The sequence below is a fragment of the Triturus cristatus genome, chromosome 3_1, assembly GCF_964204655.1.
Source record: "Triturus cristatus chromosome 3_1, aTriCri1.1, whole genome shotgun sequence".
NCBI lineage: Eukaryota > Metazoa > Chordata > Amphibia > Caudata > Salamandridae > Triturus > Triturus cristatus.
The window spans coordinates 43,669,914-43,689,154 of NC_140583.1; the positions used below are offsets into that span (position 1 = coordinate 43,669,914).

General features: G+C 42.7%; 1 protein-coding gene across 1 annotated transcript in view; it reads left to right on the plus strand.

The window, feature by feature from the left end:
• The first annotated feature begins 429 nt into the window (after nt 1–429).
• Nucleotides 430–19,241, plus strand: part of LOC146859660 (embryonic protein UVS.2-like) — a 37,251-nt gene continuing 18,439 nt past the window's right edge. The window contains exons 1-6 of the mRNA XM_085646723.1: nt 430–547; nt 7,431–7,461; nt 7,559–7,624; nt 12,026–12,163; nt 12,271–12,388; nt 15,087–15,262. Of these exons, the coding sequence (XP_085502849.1) occupies nt 479–547; nt 7,431–7,461; nt 7,559–7,624; nt 12,026–12,163; nt 12,271–12,388; nt 15,087–15,262 (598 nt within the window). The 5' untranslated portion in view covers nt 430–478. The remainder of the gene's footprint in view (nt 548–7,430; nt 7,462–7,558; nt 7,625–12,025; nt 12,164–12,270; nt 12,389–15,086; nt 15,263–19,241) is intronic.

The following is a 19,241-nucleotide window of genomic DNA, read 5'->3' on the forward strand; positions in this document are numbered from 1 at the left end:
CAGATGCAGGACCTGTCAATCAGCTGCACTTGTTGCTTCACGGGTGATTTTCTCCACTCCTCGTCGTTTGATGTCTCGAGGACTTTGGGTGGTGTCTGAGGAGCCAAACCCTGGGATGGGCGTCTGTGTCCAATCACAGACTCGCCCTCTTTACTGAAGGAATAAACAGTGTGTGTGTTTTTAATCAAAGCTGTTTTTACGGGGCAGGGTCTGTAAAATCCAACATTTTCCGCACTAAAAAGCTGTTTATTATTTTCTTGGCTTTCACTACCTCCGAGGAGGTCCCTGGGCATCTCTTCCAGCACAGACACACCTTGTGATCTGCGCCGAAGCTCTGTCATCCTTATTCCTGACACCTGATTGGAGGATGCTCATCCGCTTCAGGGTATATAATGGTTCGGTCTGAGGTCAAAACAACATCGACCTGAAGGAAGAAACATTGTCTGCTGGTGTCCTGAGCACTGCTGCAGAACCGAGGATGGACGGAAGAGCATGGGCCCTGGTCGCAGTGTGTTTGCTGAGCACCTGCTGGAGCTCACCTGTACAGGTGCGACCCTTTCAGTAGTGTTGTGTGCATGTTCAGGCGGAAATCGAATCAACAGTGTCATATTGTGTGCAGACTCTTGGGTGTGTTTTACTGTGAATGCATCTGGACAGGTGAGAAGGGATTCACCCACGTGCAGGTGCAGGCTTCCAGGTGTGTATCTCTGTGAGTGCACGTATACAGGTGTGAAGGGAAGTGCTATATTCACCTGTGTTTATGCACAGACTCTCATATGTCTTTTTTTTGGGAATGCATCTGCACAGGTGAGAAGGGAAGTAATGATGTTATATTGACCTGCGTGTACGTGCAGGCTCCCAGGTGTGTATCTCTGTGAGGGCACCTGTACAGGTGAGAAGGATAGTGATAGTATTAGGTTCACCTCTGTGTAAGTGCAGGCTCCCACGTGTGTATCTCTGTGAGTGTACCTGAGAAGGGAAGTAACAGTGTTATATTCACCTGTGCTTATGCACAGACTCTCATGTGTCTATTTTTTGGGAATGCACCTGTACAGGTGAGAAAGGAAGTAACAGTGTTATATTAATCTGTGTGTACGAGCAGGCTTCCAGGTGTGCATCTCTGTGAGTGTACCTGAGAAGGGAAGTAACAGTGTTATATTCACCTGTGCTTATGCACAGACTCATGTGTCTATTTTTTGGGGATGCACCTGGACAGGTGAGAAGGGAAGTAACAGTGTTATATTGACCTGTGTGTATGTGTAGACTTCCAGGTGTGTATCTCTGTGAGTGCACCTGTACAGGTGAGATGGTAAGGAACAGTTCTATATTCACCTGTATTCAAATGCAGACTCTCGGGTGTCTATTACAGTGAATGCACCTGGATGGGTGAGAGGTGAACTATCAGTGTTATATTGACCTGTGAACAGGCACAGGTGAGAGGTGCAGTGATGCTTTTATTTGGAACTCTGTTCATCCAAATAGGTGAAACCACATTAAACAGAGTTATGCAGACCTGTGTGATGTTAAGGAACCCACGGTGTGTATTACTACGTGTGCACCTATAGAGGTGACCACTGTAGTACAGTGTGTTATAGACCTGGGCACAGTCACTGTGAGTGTACCAATACAGGTGAGATAAGGGACTCATTAAAGGAGTTAGACCTGGGTGTAGGGAAAGAATCACAGCTGTGTCTCATTGTGGGTGCACTTGTAGAAGCGAGCACTCCAATAAGAGGGATTTATAGATGTGCAGAGGTAAAGCCTCTCGTGCCTCACTCTGAGTTCACCTGCACAGGTGAGAGACTCATTAATATTTTACATAGGTTTGTGTGCAGGTAAAGCCTTTCAGCATAGCTGCACTGTGAGTGCGCCTGTGCCGGTGAGGGGCAGTAACTGTTGATGGAGACCTGCAACATATCAATACTCTCATGTGTGTTTAACTATATGTACAGGTGAGAGGTGCAACAACTGTATTGTATAGACCTGCAATATATCTTGTTTGCAGAGGGTGGCAATGATGGAGTTTTGGGCAGGAGGGCATCACACTTATGTTCACCTGGTGTGCCATGGAATGGTCAAAATGACTGAAACTATACTGGGTTAAAATGATCTCCTCTACACCTGTCCTTGTAGCTTCTATGTAGCATAAGTGCAGTTACATCTTCTGCACAGTGTGTATAAAGGTCAACACCTTTCTCTTAGGGTGCAGATGGGGCTGGTGCATTTACTATCTGTGTATAATCTGGAGATAGTTCTGGTGCATTTACACCTTGCATGACCTGTGTAAACCTTGCATAAGTAAATACATTATCTGTATAGTCTGTAGATAAAAAAGGTGCATTAACGTTTTATGTTTTGTTGGACCAGGCATCCTTGGCGTGGTTTCCCCCCCTAACATTTTTGGTGAACGCCCTAAATATCGATTCAGAAATATCGACTGCCCAGAATATCGAATTTAAAATATAGAGTGGACAGAATATCGAATTATCAAAATATAGATAGGTCAGAATATCGAAATTGGGACATGAAATATCGATTTCCATAATATAGAATTTAAAAATATAGAATTCCATAATTTCGAATTTTAAAATATAGATATCTATAATATAAATTTTTTTTTAGTGTTATGTATGGTAGTATATGTGTTAAAATGATGTATTATTTTTGTAATGTATGTTTAATTTTTTTAAACTAATGAATGTTATGTAATTTAATTTTTGCGTAATTTAATTCCGAAGCGGGTTGTGGGTTTATAGGGGAATAGGATGGGAAGTAATTTAATTGTGGTCAATTAAATAATATTTATATTTATATGTTTTGATTGATTGATAATTCATTATTAATTGGTAATTAATTTTTATTCATTAGTAATTAATTTATATTAATTGATAATTATGTTAATTGTATTTTCTATTATTAGGAGCGGGTTGTGGGTTTGTAGGGGAATTGGGTGGGAAGTAATTTAATTGTAATAAAGTAAATATATTTTTTTTATTTAGGTATATTGATAATTAATTGATAATTAATTATTAATTGGTAATTAATTTGTATTAATGGGTAAATCATTTGTATGAATTGCTAATTAATTTTTATTAATTGCAAAATATTTTTTATTAATTGATTAATTGATAATAATGTTAATTGTATTTTTTATTATTGGGAGTGGGTTGTGGGTTTATAGGGGAATTGGGTGGGAAGTAAATTAATTGTAATAAAGTAAATATTTTTATTTATTTATGTGTATTGATAATTGATAATTAATTATTATTGGTAATTAATTTGTATTCATTGGTAAATAATTTGTATGAATTGCTAATTAATTTTGATTAATAGCTAAATAATTTTTATTAATTGATTAATTGATAATAATGTTAATTGTATTTTTTATTAGTGGGAGTGGGTTGTGGGTTTATAGGGGAATTGGGTGAGAAGTAAATTAATTGTAATAAAGTAAATATTAATTTGTATTTATATGTATTGATAATTAATTGATAATTCATTATTAATTGGTAATTAAATTTTATTAATTGGTAATTAATTATTTTCAATGGTAATTAATTGTTATTAATTGGTGATTATTTTTAATTAACATTTTATTGGTATTGATAATTAATGTAATCTTATTTTAAAAATAAAATTAAATCATTACTTTCCCTACTTATGCACTCTCAGGAGTGGGAATAATATTTTTTACCGTCCCGCTATCCAACTCTTTCCCTACTGTTGCACTCACTGGAGTGGGAATAGTAATTTTTACCCTCCTGCTATCCAACGATTTCCCTACTGTTACACTCTTTGGAGTGGGAATAGTAATTTTTACCCCTACACTATCCAGCGTTTTCCCTACTGTTGCATTCACTGGAGTGGGAATAGTAATTTTTACCCCTACACTATCCAACGCTTTCCCTACTGTTGCACTCACTGGAGGGGGAATAGTAATTTTTCCCTTCCCGCTATCCAACGCTTTCCCTACTGTTGCACTCTCTGGAGTGGGAATAGTAAATTTTATCCTCCCGCTATCCAACGCTTCCCCTACTGTTGCACTCTTTGGAGTGGGAATAGTAATTTTTACCCCTACGCTACCCAACGTTTTCCCTACTGTAGCACTCACTGGAGTGGGAATAGTAATTTTGACCCCTACGCTATCCAACGCTTTCCCTACTGTTGCACTCATTGGAGTGGGAATAGTAATTTTTCTCTTCCTGCTATGCAATGCTTTCTGTACTGTTGCACTCTCTGGAGTGGGAATAGTAATTTTTACCCCTACGCTATCCAATGCTTTCCCTACTGTTGGAGTCACTGGAGTGGGAATAGTAATTTTTCCCTTCCCGCTATCCAACGATTTCCCTACTGTTGCACTCTCTGGAGTGGGAATAGTAATTTTAACTCTCCCGCTATCCAATGCTTTCCCTACTGTTGCACTCTTTGGAGTGGGAATAGCAATTTTTACCCCTACGCTATCCAACGTTTTCCCTACTGTTGCAATCACTGGAGTGGGAATAGTAATTTTTACCCCTATGCTATCCAACGCTTTCCCTACTGTTGCACTCACTGGAGTGGGAATAGTAATCTTTCCATTCCCGCTATCCAACGCTTTCCCTACTGTTGCACTCTCTGGAGTGGGAATAGTAATTTTTACCCTCCCGCTATCCAACGCTTTCCCTACTGTTGCACTCTCTGGAGTGGGAATAGTCATTTTTACCCCTACGCTATCCAACGCTTTCCCTACTGTTGCACTCACTGGAGTGGGAATAGTAATTTTTACCCCTACGCTATCCAACGTTTTCCCTACTGTTGCACTCACTGGAGTGGGAATAGTAATTTTTACGCTCTCACTATCCAACAAAATCTCTACTTTTTTTACATTACTTTTATTATGTTTACATTTTATGCTTTTTATATTATATTATGTATGTTTTATTTAATTGTTTTTAATCTTTAATTACTTTTATATTATTGTTAATACATTTAAAAAATTCGATATTTTCGCTAACTATATTTTAACATTCTATATTTTAGAATCGATATTTTAGTACTTACCTGTTTGTCGATAGGGAGTTGATATTCTGTCCTTCTATATTTTGGCATCGATATTTTGGGCATTCTATATTATGTCCCTCGATATTTAGTCACTGAACCAAGATTTTTGCCTTCAGACCTCCTGTTTTTGATGACTTCGTTTTTACTGGCCTTAGGACTCTGCATACCTTACTACTGCAAACCAACGCTAAAACTTGTGTGCTCTTTTCCTAAAACATGGTAACATCGGCTTATAACCAATTAGCATATTTAATTTACTTGTAAACCAATAATAATGTGGCCCTACATGTGCCCAGTGCATGTAAATTAAATACTAATAGTGGCCTGCAGCACTTTTGATGCCACCCACTTAAGTAGCACTTTAACCCCTTCTGTGCCCATGATGAGCTGGACTCGTCATGGGCCGCGGTTGCGCTGTGCCCATGACGAGTCCAGCTCGTCATGAACCCCGCCCGCTAATACAACGCCCGGCACAGGGCGGGGAAAGGGCATGGCACACAAGGGGTTAACCATGTTTTAGGCCAGGCCCAAACCTTCATTTCTAGGGTAGGCCCTGCATAGCCCAGAGGGCAGGGTGCAATGTATTTAAAAAGTAGGACATGTATTTTTCACCTATGCAAGGCCTATCTCTCCCATTGCATAACATTGGATTTTCCTTTTTACATTTTATTAGGGTAATTTCCAAATGGGAAGAGATAACCAGTTCATGTTTGGTGTCTCTGAAATCTCAATTGAAAATCCTAACTTATGGTGAAGTCTAATTTTAAATTACATTTCTGAAAATGCTACCTGTTGTAATTTTCCTGCCTTAGCCATTTGCTGCCTGCAGCCTGCCTCTGGGTCACATGACTGGGTGGGGATGACAGTCGGGCTTTGTGTATTCCTCCTAAATAGCCACCCACAATGGGATCTTAGGTGTGACTGAATGGGCCATGGCTGGCAGAGTGGAAGGGAGGAGCTCGGCACAGCCCCACTTACACCGGTGTAGGCTGTGTCTTGCATCCATACAAATGGCTGGATACCCCCTGTAGTTAGTCTGGAGTCAGGGCAAGGAAGACAGGGAATCTGTGCACTTCAAAAGCATGCCTCTAGAAGCTTCTCCTCACCTCAAAGGCACAACTGTGTTTAAAAGAAGAAACCCAGACACCAACTCTTCTGTACACTTCTGGACCTGTAGATACTCTGACAGTAAGGACTTATTTTCTGCTACAAGGACTCCACTGAGCTAGAGTGCTGCTCTAAAGCAACTGTTGCCCTGCTGTGCTGACCCACTGCCTGCTGTCCTCTTGAATGGGGAAGAAGAACTGGACCTGCAACTTCATCTTGAACCCAGGAACCCGGAATGGCTCAAAGGGCTAGTCTGTGACCTCCTGATCTGAGCCTCAGAAACATAAAAGGCTCCTGAACCAGCTCCTGGATGCAGCTACAGTTAGTTTGTGGCCCTTAAGTGGTGCTCCTCCATTTCTGGACCCTTGCTGTTGCTCAGCAGGCTTTTACTTCAAGCAGTTAGAGTCTTAGTAACTGCAAATGGGCCCATTCACACCCAGACCACTACACCCACACTGAAATTCAGTGCAAGCCACCACCAGCCCGTCTCTCCACACAGCTACATTAACAGCCCACGGAGGATATTCATGGTGAAGCTCTAGCCCGCTCATGTACGACACCCGGCCTGCTCTTAGCACCACACAGACTATAGCCCGCAATGCTCCTTGTGACCCTCTCCAACACAAACAGGACTCTTTGAACAAACTTGAGAAGGTAAAACTTCAGTGGGACTGATCTGGGTCTGAATCCAACCGGCATTCCTTCACGGTTAGCCTGAACTTTTGACTTTGACCTGGTCTCGCATGACCATTTAGTCACGGTTGGCGCTTTGCGCCTTAGATGCTTTTTTGCAATTTATTCTTTGAAAAAAAAATTACTCTGACTCTACTAATTGGATTTTTGCCGTTTTGATCTTGTTTTATTTAATAAATTAAGTTATATTTTTTAAACCTGGTCTGGTATCTTTTTGAGTGGTGTTTTCACTATTTTACAGTTTGAAGTGTGGCAAAAATACTTTACACATTGCCCCTAAGTTAAGCCTGACTGGTTAAGCCTGACTGCTCTGTGTCAAGCTACCAGGAGGATAAGCACAGATTAATTTGGGGGTTTGCTTGTGCCTTACCTTGACTAGGACTGCTGTTGCTGCTTGACTAGGGCTCACTCCCCAGTCAATCTGTAACCCAATTTCTAACATGCCTTGTAAACTTTGCTGACAGACCTAAGGCTGACATCTGATCATTAATGTAAGTTATTTTATGAATGCAAGATTTATTTCTAATACATCAAAGACATTTTTGGAACATATCCTAATAATTAAACACTTTAAACCTTTCGTTCTGCAGGTATTCTTTGAAAAGCCAGAGTCACATCATGGTAACTAACATTATATTACTCATTACTGCGTATGAAAAGTTTGCGTGACCAACAGGTTCAGTACTGATGGGGGATGGAAATGTGCCTTTCCTTCCAGATGCAGAACAACCACCTGCAGCTAAGAGCTTGGATATCTTTGAGATCATCAGCAAAGAGAATGAGGGTAAGATAAAAACAGGGCATTCTGGGAGCCAGGGTAGGAGGTACATGCACATGGTGCCAGCTCCAAATCAGCCTTAGGACACTCACATTTACTGTAGCTCGCCACACAAATACACACAAATGTACAGTGTTGCACACACACTCAGCCATGGGACAGCAGAATAGTAGCGAAGCATCTGAATTTGAAAGCCATGTATCTCAAAATGTCCTCAAATCTCTACTGCTGAGTAAGATCATGTGCTTTGTACAGGTATCATCTTTCTCCTGATGCTCTTCCTAGCCCCCTCATGAGGTCTGCAGCCTCCCCAGTCCAAACCCTTTTAACCTCCTCAGAGCCATTGTTACCTCTTGGAGCTCACACCACAATGGCTGCCTCCCTGAGGGTCACAATGTCCTTTTCTAAGTGTCCTGCATGTTTATCTGTGTCTGTGCCTCTATACCTAAGTGACACAACCACACCTTCATGCTCATATCAATGACACTTCACACTCTCTCCTCCCACAAGTGCTGTTGTAACTTCCTTCTTTGATTCCTCTCACTTCTGGATCCCCACATTTGGAAGACTCTCCAACTTTAAATCAGCAGGACCTCTATTCAAACGCTTTGCAGAAGGCATTGAAGCTTGAAGCGTACCATCCTATTGCTGTCTTCCTTTGAAATCTATCGACTACCCTTGTTACTCAGTGGTATCCTGGTCAGGAAGACAACTTGCTGATGCCTCCTACTGACCCAGCCAAAGAGTCTACATATCTTGCATAGTGACATAGCACAAAATGATGGGCCCCCCTGCAGAACGTGATTAGGGGCCGCTGAATCTTCAGTATCTCAAAGAGTTTCATATGCTTTGGGGTGAATAGTGGCTTCCTGAAAGTTTGGGGGCCCCATGAAGAGTTGTGGGCCACTCTGCACTGCAGGGGCTGCAGTTGCATGCGTTCAGCCCCAGATCCTGCAACTGATGCTCAAACAGGACTCTTTGTTGTCTTCTGCAGGCACTGGCACTACTGGGAATGGTTGATCTTCTCAACATCGGCCAGTCTCTGTGCACCTATGGATAGGTTTTTGATTCAAAACGCTTTATGAAACAAATGATTGTGAACAGAACCAGGCAATACGATCATAGCAGGAAAAAAACAAATATCAAGTGGGACATCGAGTGGTGGCTGGAAGAAGTGTAGGCAGAATAGTAGTGGGTTTCATTGAGCATAGAATTAGCTCAATAAAGGTGAGTTTTTACTTCTGTGGTAAAGGAGGTGAAGTCTTAGGCCACGAGAGAGACACAGGAAGCGGTGGCTGAGCTTTTCAAGGACCTACACTGGTTGCCAATCACGAGCAGGGTGGATTTTAAAGCACTCTGTATGGTGCACAAAGCCCTGCATGGAATGGGCCCTACCTATCTGAGGGGAAAAATGTCATGGCACTGCCCCAGAAGAAACCTGTGTTCTATCTACTCTAAAACCATGGCGGTTCCTAAGATCCGTAGAGCCTCCTGGGAAGGCGGACATTTTGGTTGCGCTACTTCCATTCTTTGGAACCCAATACCTCTTTATTTAAGATTACATGCAAATCTGATGATCTTCAGAAAGCAATTAAAAACTTGTCTTTTTCCGTCACTGGATTAAACAAACCCTGTACTGCTATTGTGGTCTTTTCCAATTTGTAAGAAGTGCAGACACAGCGCCAAGACACCTAAGGATATACACAATGCTTTACCAATATAAATCAAATCAAAATCAAATTAGGACACAGGTGCTACATTCTCATGTTTATTCAAAAGAGTGACTGACATATAGTGTCTACATTACTTTAAACTGTGACGTCTTCAGGGGTAGGCGGTTTATGCTAAAGCATGATCGGCTGTTACTGCTGACCATCAGTTTTTTGGCGAACTGGTAAACTACTGTTTATGCAAGAATAACAACTATTAAAAATTACCTTGATCCAAATGTCACTTTACTGTGTTGGAAGGGTTCTTCCATGAACTGTACTCCACACGAGTGAAGCTTCTCCTTTTTCAAATTGATATTTGAACATAGTAATGTCAATAACATTTGCTTAGAGGGGTTCAAGTAATACATAACATCAGAAAAACATTGCGTCCCGGCAGCAGTCACCTCTGATCTTGAGCCTGTGTTACATATAGGGCACACTGTCCTTGTCTGCACCACGGTGCACCTTTAAGCAGGCATGCCAGATGCAAACAGGGACACTTTGTCCTATGACAATGAATGTGCTGCCCCCAGGTCGACCACAAACCTGTGCTGCACTGAGGGCAGCATATTCAGTATCAAACAGGCCAGCTGTTTCGAAACTGCTCTGTGTTTCTCTGTGCAGACACAACCACCTGCAATTTGAAGAGGGGTTAGAGATACCTCTGCAGGTGGGTGTAGTGAGTCACCCTCCTGCAGAAGGGGTGTTGGGGTATGTGGGGCCTGCTTTTTCCCTCTCCCATAGGGCTGCCCACAGGGGTCACACTGACAGTGTGCCACCTTTTTGGTGAGCATTGTTAGTGTGCCTCTTAAGGGAATGTTGCCTCTGGGCCCGCATCCATACTACGTCACGGGAACAGAGGTAAATTGATTCCCTCAATGCCTCCATGCAAATGAGTGAGCATCCTCTGAAGATAGCACTTTAGCAAGTGAACCAGTGGTTTCAGTACTGCAGATGTCTGCGACCCCTTCTGTATTCCCATAGTTCCACAGACGTGCAAAAAGTGGGTGCACATTCCGTTGCATCCCAGGGTCACTATGGGTAATGCAGCCCCAGGTCTCCCAAGAGGAAGAGAAAAAAAAGGCTACCAAACAGAAATATCAGACCAGTCATCATTTAGCATAACATCTCATGAATAGCCTAAGCCTATTATAACCCTCCTATACTTTCTTTGGGCCTGATAGTGTATATTCTGCTGGAGGAGTAGCTCTGACTTTCAGCCGGGTCCTTTCTACCCTCCATTATTAGGGCCTGTGGTATGGGGCAGGTGCTTGCGTGAGTATATATATGTCTGGTGGGTTGGATTTTTATTTATGTTTCAGGGATACCACCTGTCTCTGTTTGACTCTCCTCCCTGAATGGGCAGAGTCTCTGTCTCATCCTTCACTAGTTGTGCCCTGAGTGTGCCACCTACATCTCTGGGTGTAGAGGAAGAGGGTACAGTGAAGCATATGTTTCCATTTCTCTACTGCCCGTGGCTACGTCTTTCATCCAATTGTTTACTTTGAGAATTGTGCCCCATAGTAATTCGCTACAATTCTGAATTCAGCCAGTGATGGGGCAATCACGGTAAACAATTTAACCCAGCGTGAAATACGTTTAACATGGGCTAATAAAGCAGTTAATGGCTACATTTCATGTAAAATGGTTAACATAATCCTAGACCATTATACTAAGATATGGGTATAGGACCTGGCCATGTGAATAAACCCTGCATGAACTGCCTGGAACCACAGGCAGGTATGGGGCCCTGCTGCAAATAGGAAGCAGTTCATATCTATTATTCTGGGAGACCTTCTTGGTTTGCATCCAACAATATTTCCATTTTGCATTAGTCAACACCATTCAGATGTCTGCTTCCCAGGCCTGTTTGATGTGAGTTGAGGCATATTTTCTAGCTGCTGTGGAAATTATGTAGAAGTCAGAAACTCATGTTGTGGAATCTGGGGATCTGAATACCGAGGTGAATGGTCTGAATTGCAGTGGTTCCTCAAAGAACCCTGGAATAATTTCCCAGATAGTGTATTAGTCTAATGTGAAAAATGTTGAGCTCAAAATCCAAGCAGCTCAGAGTTCTCAGTCGAGCCCTGTAAAAAGCCTGCACCACCATGTGTTCTTTGATGAATTAGAGGAAGGGGTTTGAGCCAAGGGTATTGTGATTAATAAGTACCTGGGTCCAAAGATTTGCTCAGAAGCCGACCACTTGCCCTTCCTAGAGTAGTCTTGATTCTACCTCATACCTTACTCCACCCCGAAATGTTCTCTACCTCTTAACCTCCCTCTTGCAGTGGCAAACCTCACTGCATTCTTCTTCTCACAGTTTATTCTGTCTTTCTCTTTGTGCTTCTTTCCCCTTTTTGTGTTTTTTCCTCTCTTATTCTGGATCAAAGTCTGTTGAGGTACCGGCCCATACAAAGGCAATAGTGATATAGCAAGTGAAAGATAGAAGTAATTACAGCATAGCGGGCCCTTCTGGCCCCGGGCTCCAATGAGATTGTTCCTGCTGCACTAATGCTTGTTACACTCCTGGGTGGTAGTGTGTGTTGTTTCATTATTGATTTGTTGATGGACTGATGACTTGATCTCCAGAAGGCTGCAACTTCCTTCCCCCACTTGCCCTGTACCTATTTCCTTCTGCTAGATGTATCTACAGGAGCTTTAATTCCATCACTCAGTGAATCTGCTCTCATTCCAGAAAGCAAACAGCTCCTTCATGCCGGAGACATCGCTGTGAAACCTGGCCGCAGTGCCATGATATGTAAGGACAACAGCTGCTTTTGGCCCAAATCCAGCGATGGGACGGTTAAAGTGCCCTACACTCTCAGCGGTTACAGTGAGTGTCTGATGCGGTGGTGGAGGTTGTATCTTGGAAAAGTAGTTACACTGCTTGGTCTATCTGCCCTCTTTCTCCCTTCTTACAAACTCTCCATTCTTCTACAGGTGATAGCGGAGCTGCTAGCATCACTGATGCTATCTCAGAATTTACAGCATTGACCTGCATCCGCTTTGTGGACCGCACCACGGAAACCGACTACCTCAACATTGCACCTGGAGATGGGTAAAGACAGGCCCTGCTTCTGGGTCACCCCCATGAATACATCATCAGTTTGTAGCCACTGCCTCTCCTTGGGGATCCAGCTCTCTCAGTCCTGTAATCTATCATGGTTGCCATATGTTCGTTAAAATGAAAGTTCAATATTCGAGTATCATCAATGGTGGTGGGTCCTTGGTCCGGCAGGTATCAGTGTGGGATTCTGGACCTAAACAATCAACACTGTTCCCAACAAACCCTTGTTATAGCACAGTCTTTTTTCGGGAAACATCGTTTACAACGCGGGGATTACATCGCGATGCCATTACATCGCGGTTTTTACAACGCAAGTGGTTACGACGACTTGCGCTAGATGGCGCTCTAGGAGAAGTAATAGTATAATCTACTATCCAACACCTTCCCTACTGTACAAAGACAGGAGTTGGAATAGTAAATTATACTACTCCTAAGTCCAGCGCCCTCCAACCCAAGTCGTTGTAACGACTTGCGTTGTCAAAACCGCGATATAATGTAACGCGATGTAAATGTATGCGTTGTAAAGTCATACATCCTCTTTTTTCACATGCCACAAGTCCCAAGTCGCTGCCGTTCCACTATAACATGGATGACCTATGTCTGCATCCAATCACTGACCATGGAAGAATTGATATACTGAATTTTCATAGATATGGATATGGAAAGCAGTGCAGATAGAAACAAGCCTGGTACATACGATAGATTTGCAGCGTCTGCCTGTCCATAACTAGGTTGGTGAGCTGTTTAGGAGTGATAGGTAAGGTGATAGATATTGACCCCACAGATTATCATATAGACACAGGGTTTGTCATCATTCTTCTGCTTGCTTTGGTGGAGCCATAACTACCTTAGATTGATGCTTATTAGTATACATATCAAAGAGAATAGGTAGTCACCATTAATTATGAAAAGAGAAAGGCACAGACTGCGCAATCGTGCCTGTATTTTTTAAACAAGAATCAGGGGCATATTTATGGGCCCCTTTGCGTCGCTCTTGGATCACGCAGAGTTGTGCAGGAGTGACGCAATATAAAAATGAGATTATTGATACTACACAAGGCTACCTTGCATGGACTTGAGTGGCTTCATAATCTTCAGTAATGCAACACAGAACAAATTGCTGCTCTGCTTTACTGTTTCCAGGGAGGCGTTCCCATGGGCATTGCATGGGTGTATCCACACAACGTCAATGTATTTTTAAGCATTCGCAGATTTACCCGAAGTTGTAAACCTGGGAATGCACCAAAAACCTACGCCTCCCCAGATTAGGTGTAACAGGGAGAAATATGTTTATATGCATTCTGCAGCACACATAGAAAGAGTAAAAAGACTAAGGGAATTGTTTATGTGCAAAAAGATGCTCCTTTTTTCCAAAAACAATCCTCTTTACAATGCTGGCACCATTGCACCGTGGTGCAAGGGAGCTTGCACTGGCGCTAGGCAGCCAAAAGGGCACCAGTGCCAGGGAAAAGGTGGGACAGTATTGTATTAACTTAAATACTGTGCCTTCCTGCCCTTTCCCTGTCACTCAGTGTAGCACAGCAAGGTGACTTGCTTGACTAAATTGTGTGTTTTGGCCATAAATACAGCCCTACATCCATAGCTTTACATGCAGAGGAAAGCAGTGTTGTTTTTCTATATGTAGCATTCCATAAGTACAAGGTCAGCAGCAGCATGGCAGGTACAGGCTTTAACAGGGCCTTTAGACTTGTTTACATCCAAGAGGAAGTTGGATGCACTCAGCTTCACCCACATCGGCATGGACCACACAGGTCCACTGGGTTCCATGTCCACAAAGTGTCCACAGGGCTGCACGACAGCTGCAGCTTCTATTCACAAAGCCAGGCAGGGGGCAGGCTGTCCACTGACAGTCTTTGTCAGTACGAAAACCAGCATCTCACACTGCTCACTATTAGGGCGCAGATGTGTGGGGGGCTGCTAGACTTTCCATGTGGCTGCTCTAGTGAGAAACTTTGCGATTTCCCTTCATTATCTGAAACAAAGAGCAGCAGAGGAAGAAGAAGTGGTAGTTGGGGTGGAGTCCTCTGTCTAAGAATGTCAGGTTCAATCTTAAAACTGACATTCTTAAAGAATAAATATTTGCGGTCAGCTATGGGTCACCCTTCCTTTACGTGCCCAAGTAGTTTGGGCTGTAGGTGCCCAAGTAGTTTTCGTAAAGCATTTACTGGGGTCACACATTCCAATGATCAGTAATCATTATAACAAATTATGTTCATAATGTTCACAAACTTTTTAAAAAGTCTCATGCCTCAGCCCCTTAACTTACTTTACACATTAAGACCAGTAGATTGCTACTCTGGGAAGAACTGGGTACCCACACAAGCCAGAACATGCACAGAGATGGCAAATATACAGGATGCTGAGACTAATGGGGAGGTTTTCTCCTCTTTTAAGAGCGTGCCAAATGGTGACCCTAGGGAATATGGAGAAGGTACCCCAAAACGGCCAAATAAACAAAAAGGCAGGGGATCTTTTTGAACAAAAGAAAAAAGTGTCAGGAATTACACAGCTGTTGTGGTGGGTCTGACTTTTTTTAATCCTTCTTCTGATACTGTTGTCTCAGGGATATCTAGTTCTCTGTGTTGCTGAGGCTGCTCTCAATGAGGTATTGTTCTCAGGTTTAAGGAGTTCTCAGAACTGTCTCTCTTTTACTCCATGTCTGTCCCAGCTGCTGGTCTTTCATGGGAAGGACCCGCGGACCCCAGTCTGTATCACTGGGAGGTGGGTGCCTATCGAGAGGAAGCATCCAGCATGAGCTCAACCATGCCTTGGGCTTTCACCATGAGCAGAGCCGCAGTGACCGCGATGACTACGTGAGGATCATGACAGAGTTTATCTCAGATGGTAAAGTAACCCTCCACTCTGACCAGAGAGAACTGTTTTCTGTTGTTAGTTGAATCATGTTAATAACAATAAGTTTCAGTTAGAGAGTGATGCAAGGATCACAAACAGTCAACAAAGTGAAAGGGGAGGGTAAGGCTGAGGTATTTGCTTTTATCCGGAGCCTACATGCTCTAGCTGTCTTCCAACCACATAGCACAATTCTCAGGCTTTAAGTAATTATGACATTATTCGCCTAACTCGGGTAAACTTCAATGACTGTAACCAAGACTGCTTAGTGCATGGCATAGCAGAGTGGTGAGGTACAGGCTGTACTCTATTATCTAAGAACCCACCCAAGAATCAGTGTCCTTTGCACCCGGTGTGAGTCGTGTCCATTTACTGAGCTCTGAAAACATGTCCACTCCTGTGTATCTGTACGAACAGAAAGGCATAAGAGGCAAGTGTGTGAAGTCTCTGCATCTGTAATGTTTGAATACAACATCAGGCACCAACCTGACCACTGTGTATTTAGACTTGCTGGCAGAGAACAGGGAGACAGAAGTACATCTATATATGCTAATGAGCAGAATTTGAATCCTATGTGATTGTCGCCCAATGCTATGAATTGGTCTCCCACAAACCAGAGAGATCTCTAAGCATTTCTGCTTACTGCATGCTGTGTCAGGTGCTAGTGTGACTTCTGTACATCTCTGTTTGGTGAATGCCATGTTCGGAGCCAGTGTGACAAATGCAGCAGCAAATACCACTTTTTCAGTGAAAAAAAAGAAAAGCCACATCAACAACACAAAAAGACGTGAAAGACACCAGCTATCCCATACTGCTCTGTTCCCAAGGGCACAGTTTTCAATCTCTTCTTGATCGTCAGTCTAAGTGACATCCTCAGCGCACTTAAGGCTGCTTTTTTGAAGACATCATCCCTTCAGGGAGATGTCCTCATATCTCTTATCAACACAGTCAATGCCTCCCTCAGCTAATAAATATTTCCGGACAACCTCAGATTAGGACACATCCTCTCACTGCTAAGCAAACCCGCCCTAGGCCCACACAACCTTGCCAACTACTACCCCATGACTCACTTCACCTTTTTTTGGAAAGACTATCCAAAAAGATGTTGTCCTACAACTTCAAGAGCAGATCACCAATAGCAGCCTCTTACAGTGTTTCTAATCCGGATTCAGATCTCGTTTCAGCACAGAAACAGCTACTATACAAAGTTAAAACCAATATTCGCACCTCTCAAGACACATATGGTCTTTGCTGATACACTCCTGCAATGGTTCATCTCCCACCTCACCAACCTCATGGAACCATCTGAATGACACAACCTCTGCTTCATAATCTCATCAGAGGATGACATTCAAAGACTCAGATCTTGATTCAAGCTCATTCAGAAATGGATGTTCATCACCTACCCAGAAGGCACCTCACCTATGACAGCAACCAAAGGCTGAAGCCTCGCTCAATCCTGGCTAACAGAGATGAAACTTGACAGCTCCTCCCCAGCTGACAGCTAATGTGGAAACTCTAGAACTCATCCTTGACAGTGACCTCTCTTTTAATGAATGCATTGCCAAGAAAACCAAGAAAGTGTGGGTTTAGCATTCACTCCAACTCTACTTACCCTTAATGAATATCAAGTCAACACTATAAGTACTACTTGTATCCCACTTTGATGGAGGCAAAGCCCTACTCAGAGGTTACTCCAACTCCACACTGGCTCACCTGAAAGGCATCCCACATGCTGCAGCTCACCTGAGGAAATTTGACCACATCACCCATCAGTAAGAAACTTTGCTCTCTCTTCCTACAGGCCTTCATTATGTTTAAAACCAAGAAATGCTAACATGTGTTTCACAGCTATCATGGATTGCATCATGACATGTGCAGGGCTTTAATTTCAGTCCCTATTCAATATCGATTTATAGTTTCCTTAAATTAATCTTGATAAAAAATGAAAAAGGCATTTGCATAGTGTGCAAATATTCCAAGGAGTGTCTCAGCACAGGCAGTGAAAAGAAAACCCGACATATGCGAAAAAAGTGATTGTATTATTCATTTTTTTGAAACAGCCACATTTTTTATGTTTTCCTAAAAACAGGGAGCTCTTAAATGGAGCGGAGTTCTTTGGGGAGTTTATTCCAGATCTTTGGGCCAAGGAAAAAAAATAATCTTCCGCCTGTTCTTGCCCGGAATCCTGGCTAAAAGCTGTGTGAGGAACGCAGTTCTCTGGTGGGGCATCAATTTCTGTCCCTATTCATTAGCGATTTATAGTTCCTTAATTTAATCTTGATAAAAAATGAAATTGAAAAATGATAAAGGCATTTGTATAGTGTGCAAATACTCCGAGAAGTGTCTCGGCGCAGGCAGTGTAAAGAAAACCCGACATATGCGAAAAAAGTGATCGTATTATTCATTTTGTTGAAACAGCCACGTTTTAAATCTTTTCCTAAAAACCGGGAGCACTTAAATGGACCGGAGTTCTTTGGGGAGTTTATTCGAGATCTTTGGGCCAAGGAAGGAAAATAATCTTTCGACAGTTCTTGCCCAGAAAATTGTAGGAATCCTGGCTAAAGCTGTGTGAAGAACGCAGTTCTCTGAGGCGGGCATACATACATATCCTCCTCCTCAGATAAACCTCCCCTTTCCCATAGAAATCTTTATGTGCCAGGACAAGAGTATTGAAAGAAATCCTCTTTTTGACAGGCAAACAGTGTAGTGCCTTCAACTGCGGAGTCATGCGTGTTTTTGGAGCCAAATTAAGAATTAATCTAGCTGCCACATTTTGTACCACTTGTAAACGTATGAGCAACTAGTCCAGAAGGCCCAAGTAACAAGCATTTCCATGATCAAGCCTCAAGGTTATCAGAGCTTGAGTCTCTGTCTTCCTAGTCTCTAATGACAGAAAAGGGAAGATTTGTTTTAGGGAGCATAAGATCAAAAAACAGGAGCCCACCAATGACTAGATGTGTGGTTGGAAAGAAAGGGCATCATGCATTTTGATTTCCACATTTTTGACTACCTTTTGTTGTGCGCCCGAGGGAGGAGTCTCATGTGGCCACCTCACTCTCCTTATTTCGGGGGAGATGTCCCAAAAGAACAGGATCTTAGTTTTATCAGGGTTACATTTAAGTTGGTGAACTGATAACCAGATGAACACATTGGAAAAATTGTATTTAATTGCCTTTCAATCAAATTTCTTTCCCTTATCACACGTTGCTGAGGGTCGTCTGCATATGATATTCCTTTCACCCCTAGAGGTTTTGCTAGACCAGCATATTTAGATATGCGTTAAATAATGTGGGACTCAGTGCCGATCACTGAGGCACTCCTACAGATAGTTCTTGAATAGGGGCAGCATATGGAGGGATCCATACTTCTTTCCTGTTGTTCGGGGATGAGATAAGCCACTTCAAGCCTAGAACATCAATTCCTATATCCCGAAGGCGGGCCAGTAGTCTTCCATGTGGCACGGAATTGAAGGTTACTGAAAAATCCAGCTGTATCCGGGCGGCCTTGCCCCCCTTGTCAAGCTTGTCTTTAATGTGTTCAGTTGTTTCTAGCAGAGCTGTTTCTGGGCTACAGTTAGCTCTAAAAGTTGACTGACTTGGGTGGAGGAAATTATAATTCTCCAGGTAACTCGAAATTTCGAGTTAACATGCTTCTCTAAGATTTTAGAGATTGCTGGAAGAAGTGAGATCTGCCTTTAATTGGCATGAACTTTATGGCCAGCCGTGGGCTTTTTCAGTAGGGGAAGAATTGTTACATGTTTCCATCTTGCTGACATTGTGCCGATCACTACTGATTTGTTTAAAACTTTGTAATTACCGGGTTAAGGGTCATAGCTACTTCGGCCAGAAGGCTGTGAGGGCATGGATCCACAGGAGACCCTGACTTGAGTTGCTTAGTGGCTCTCAACGATTCTTCCATCAAAATGGGAGGGGAGTGACTAGCATGGGAATCATCTGAGTTTTGCTGATTC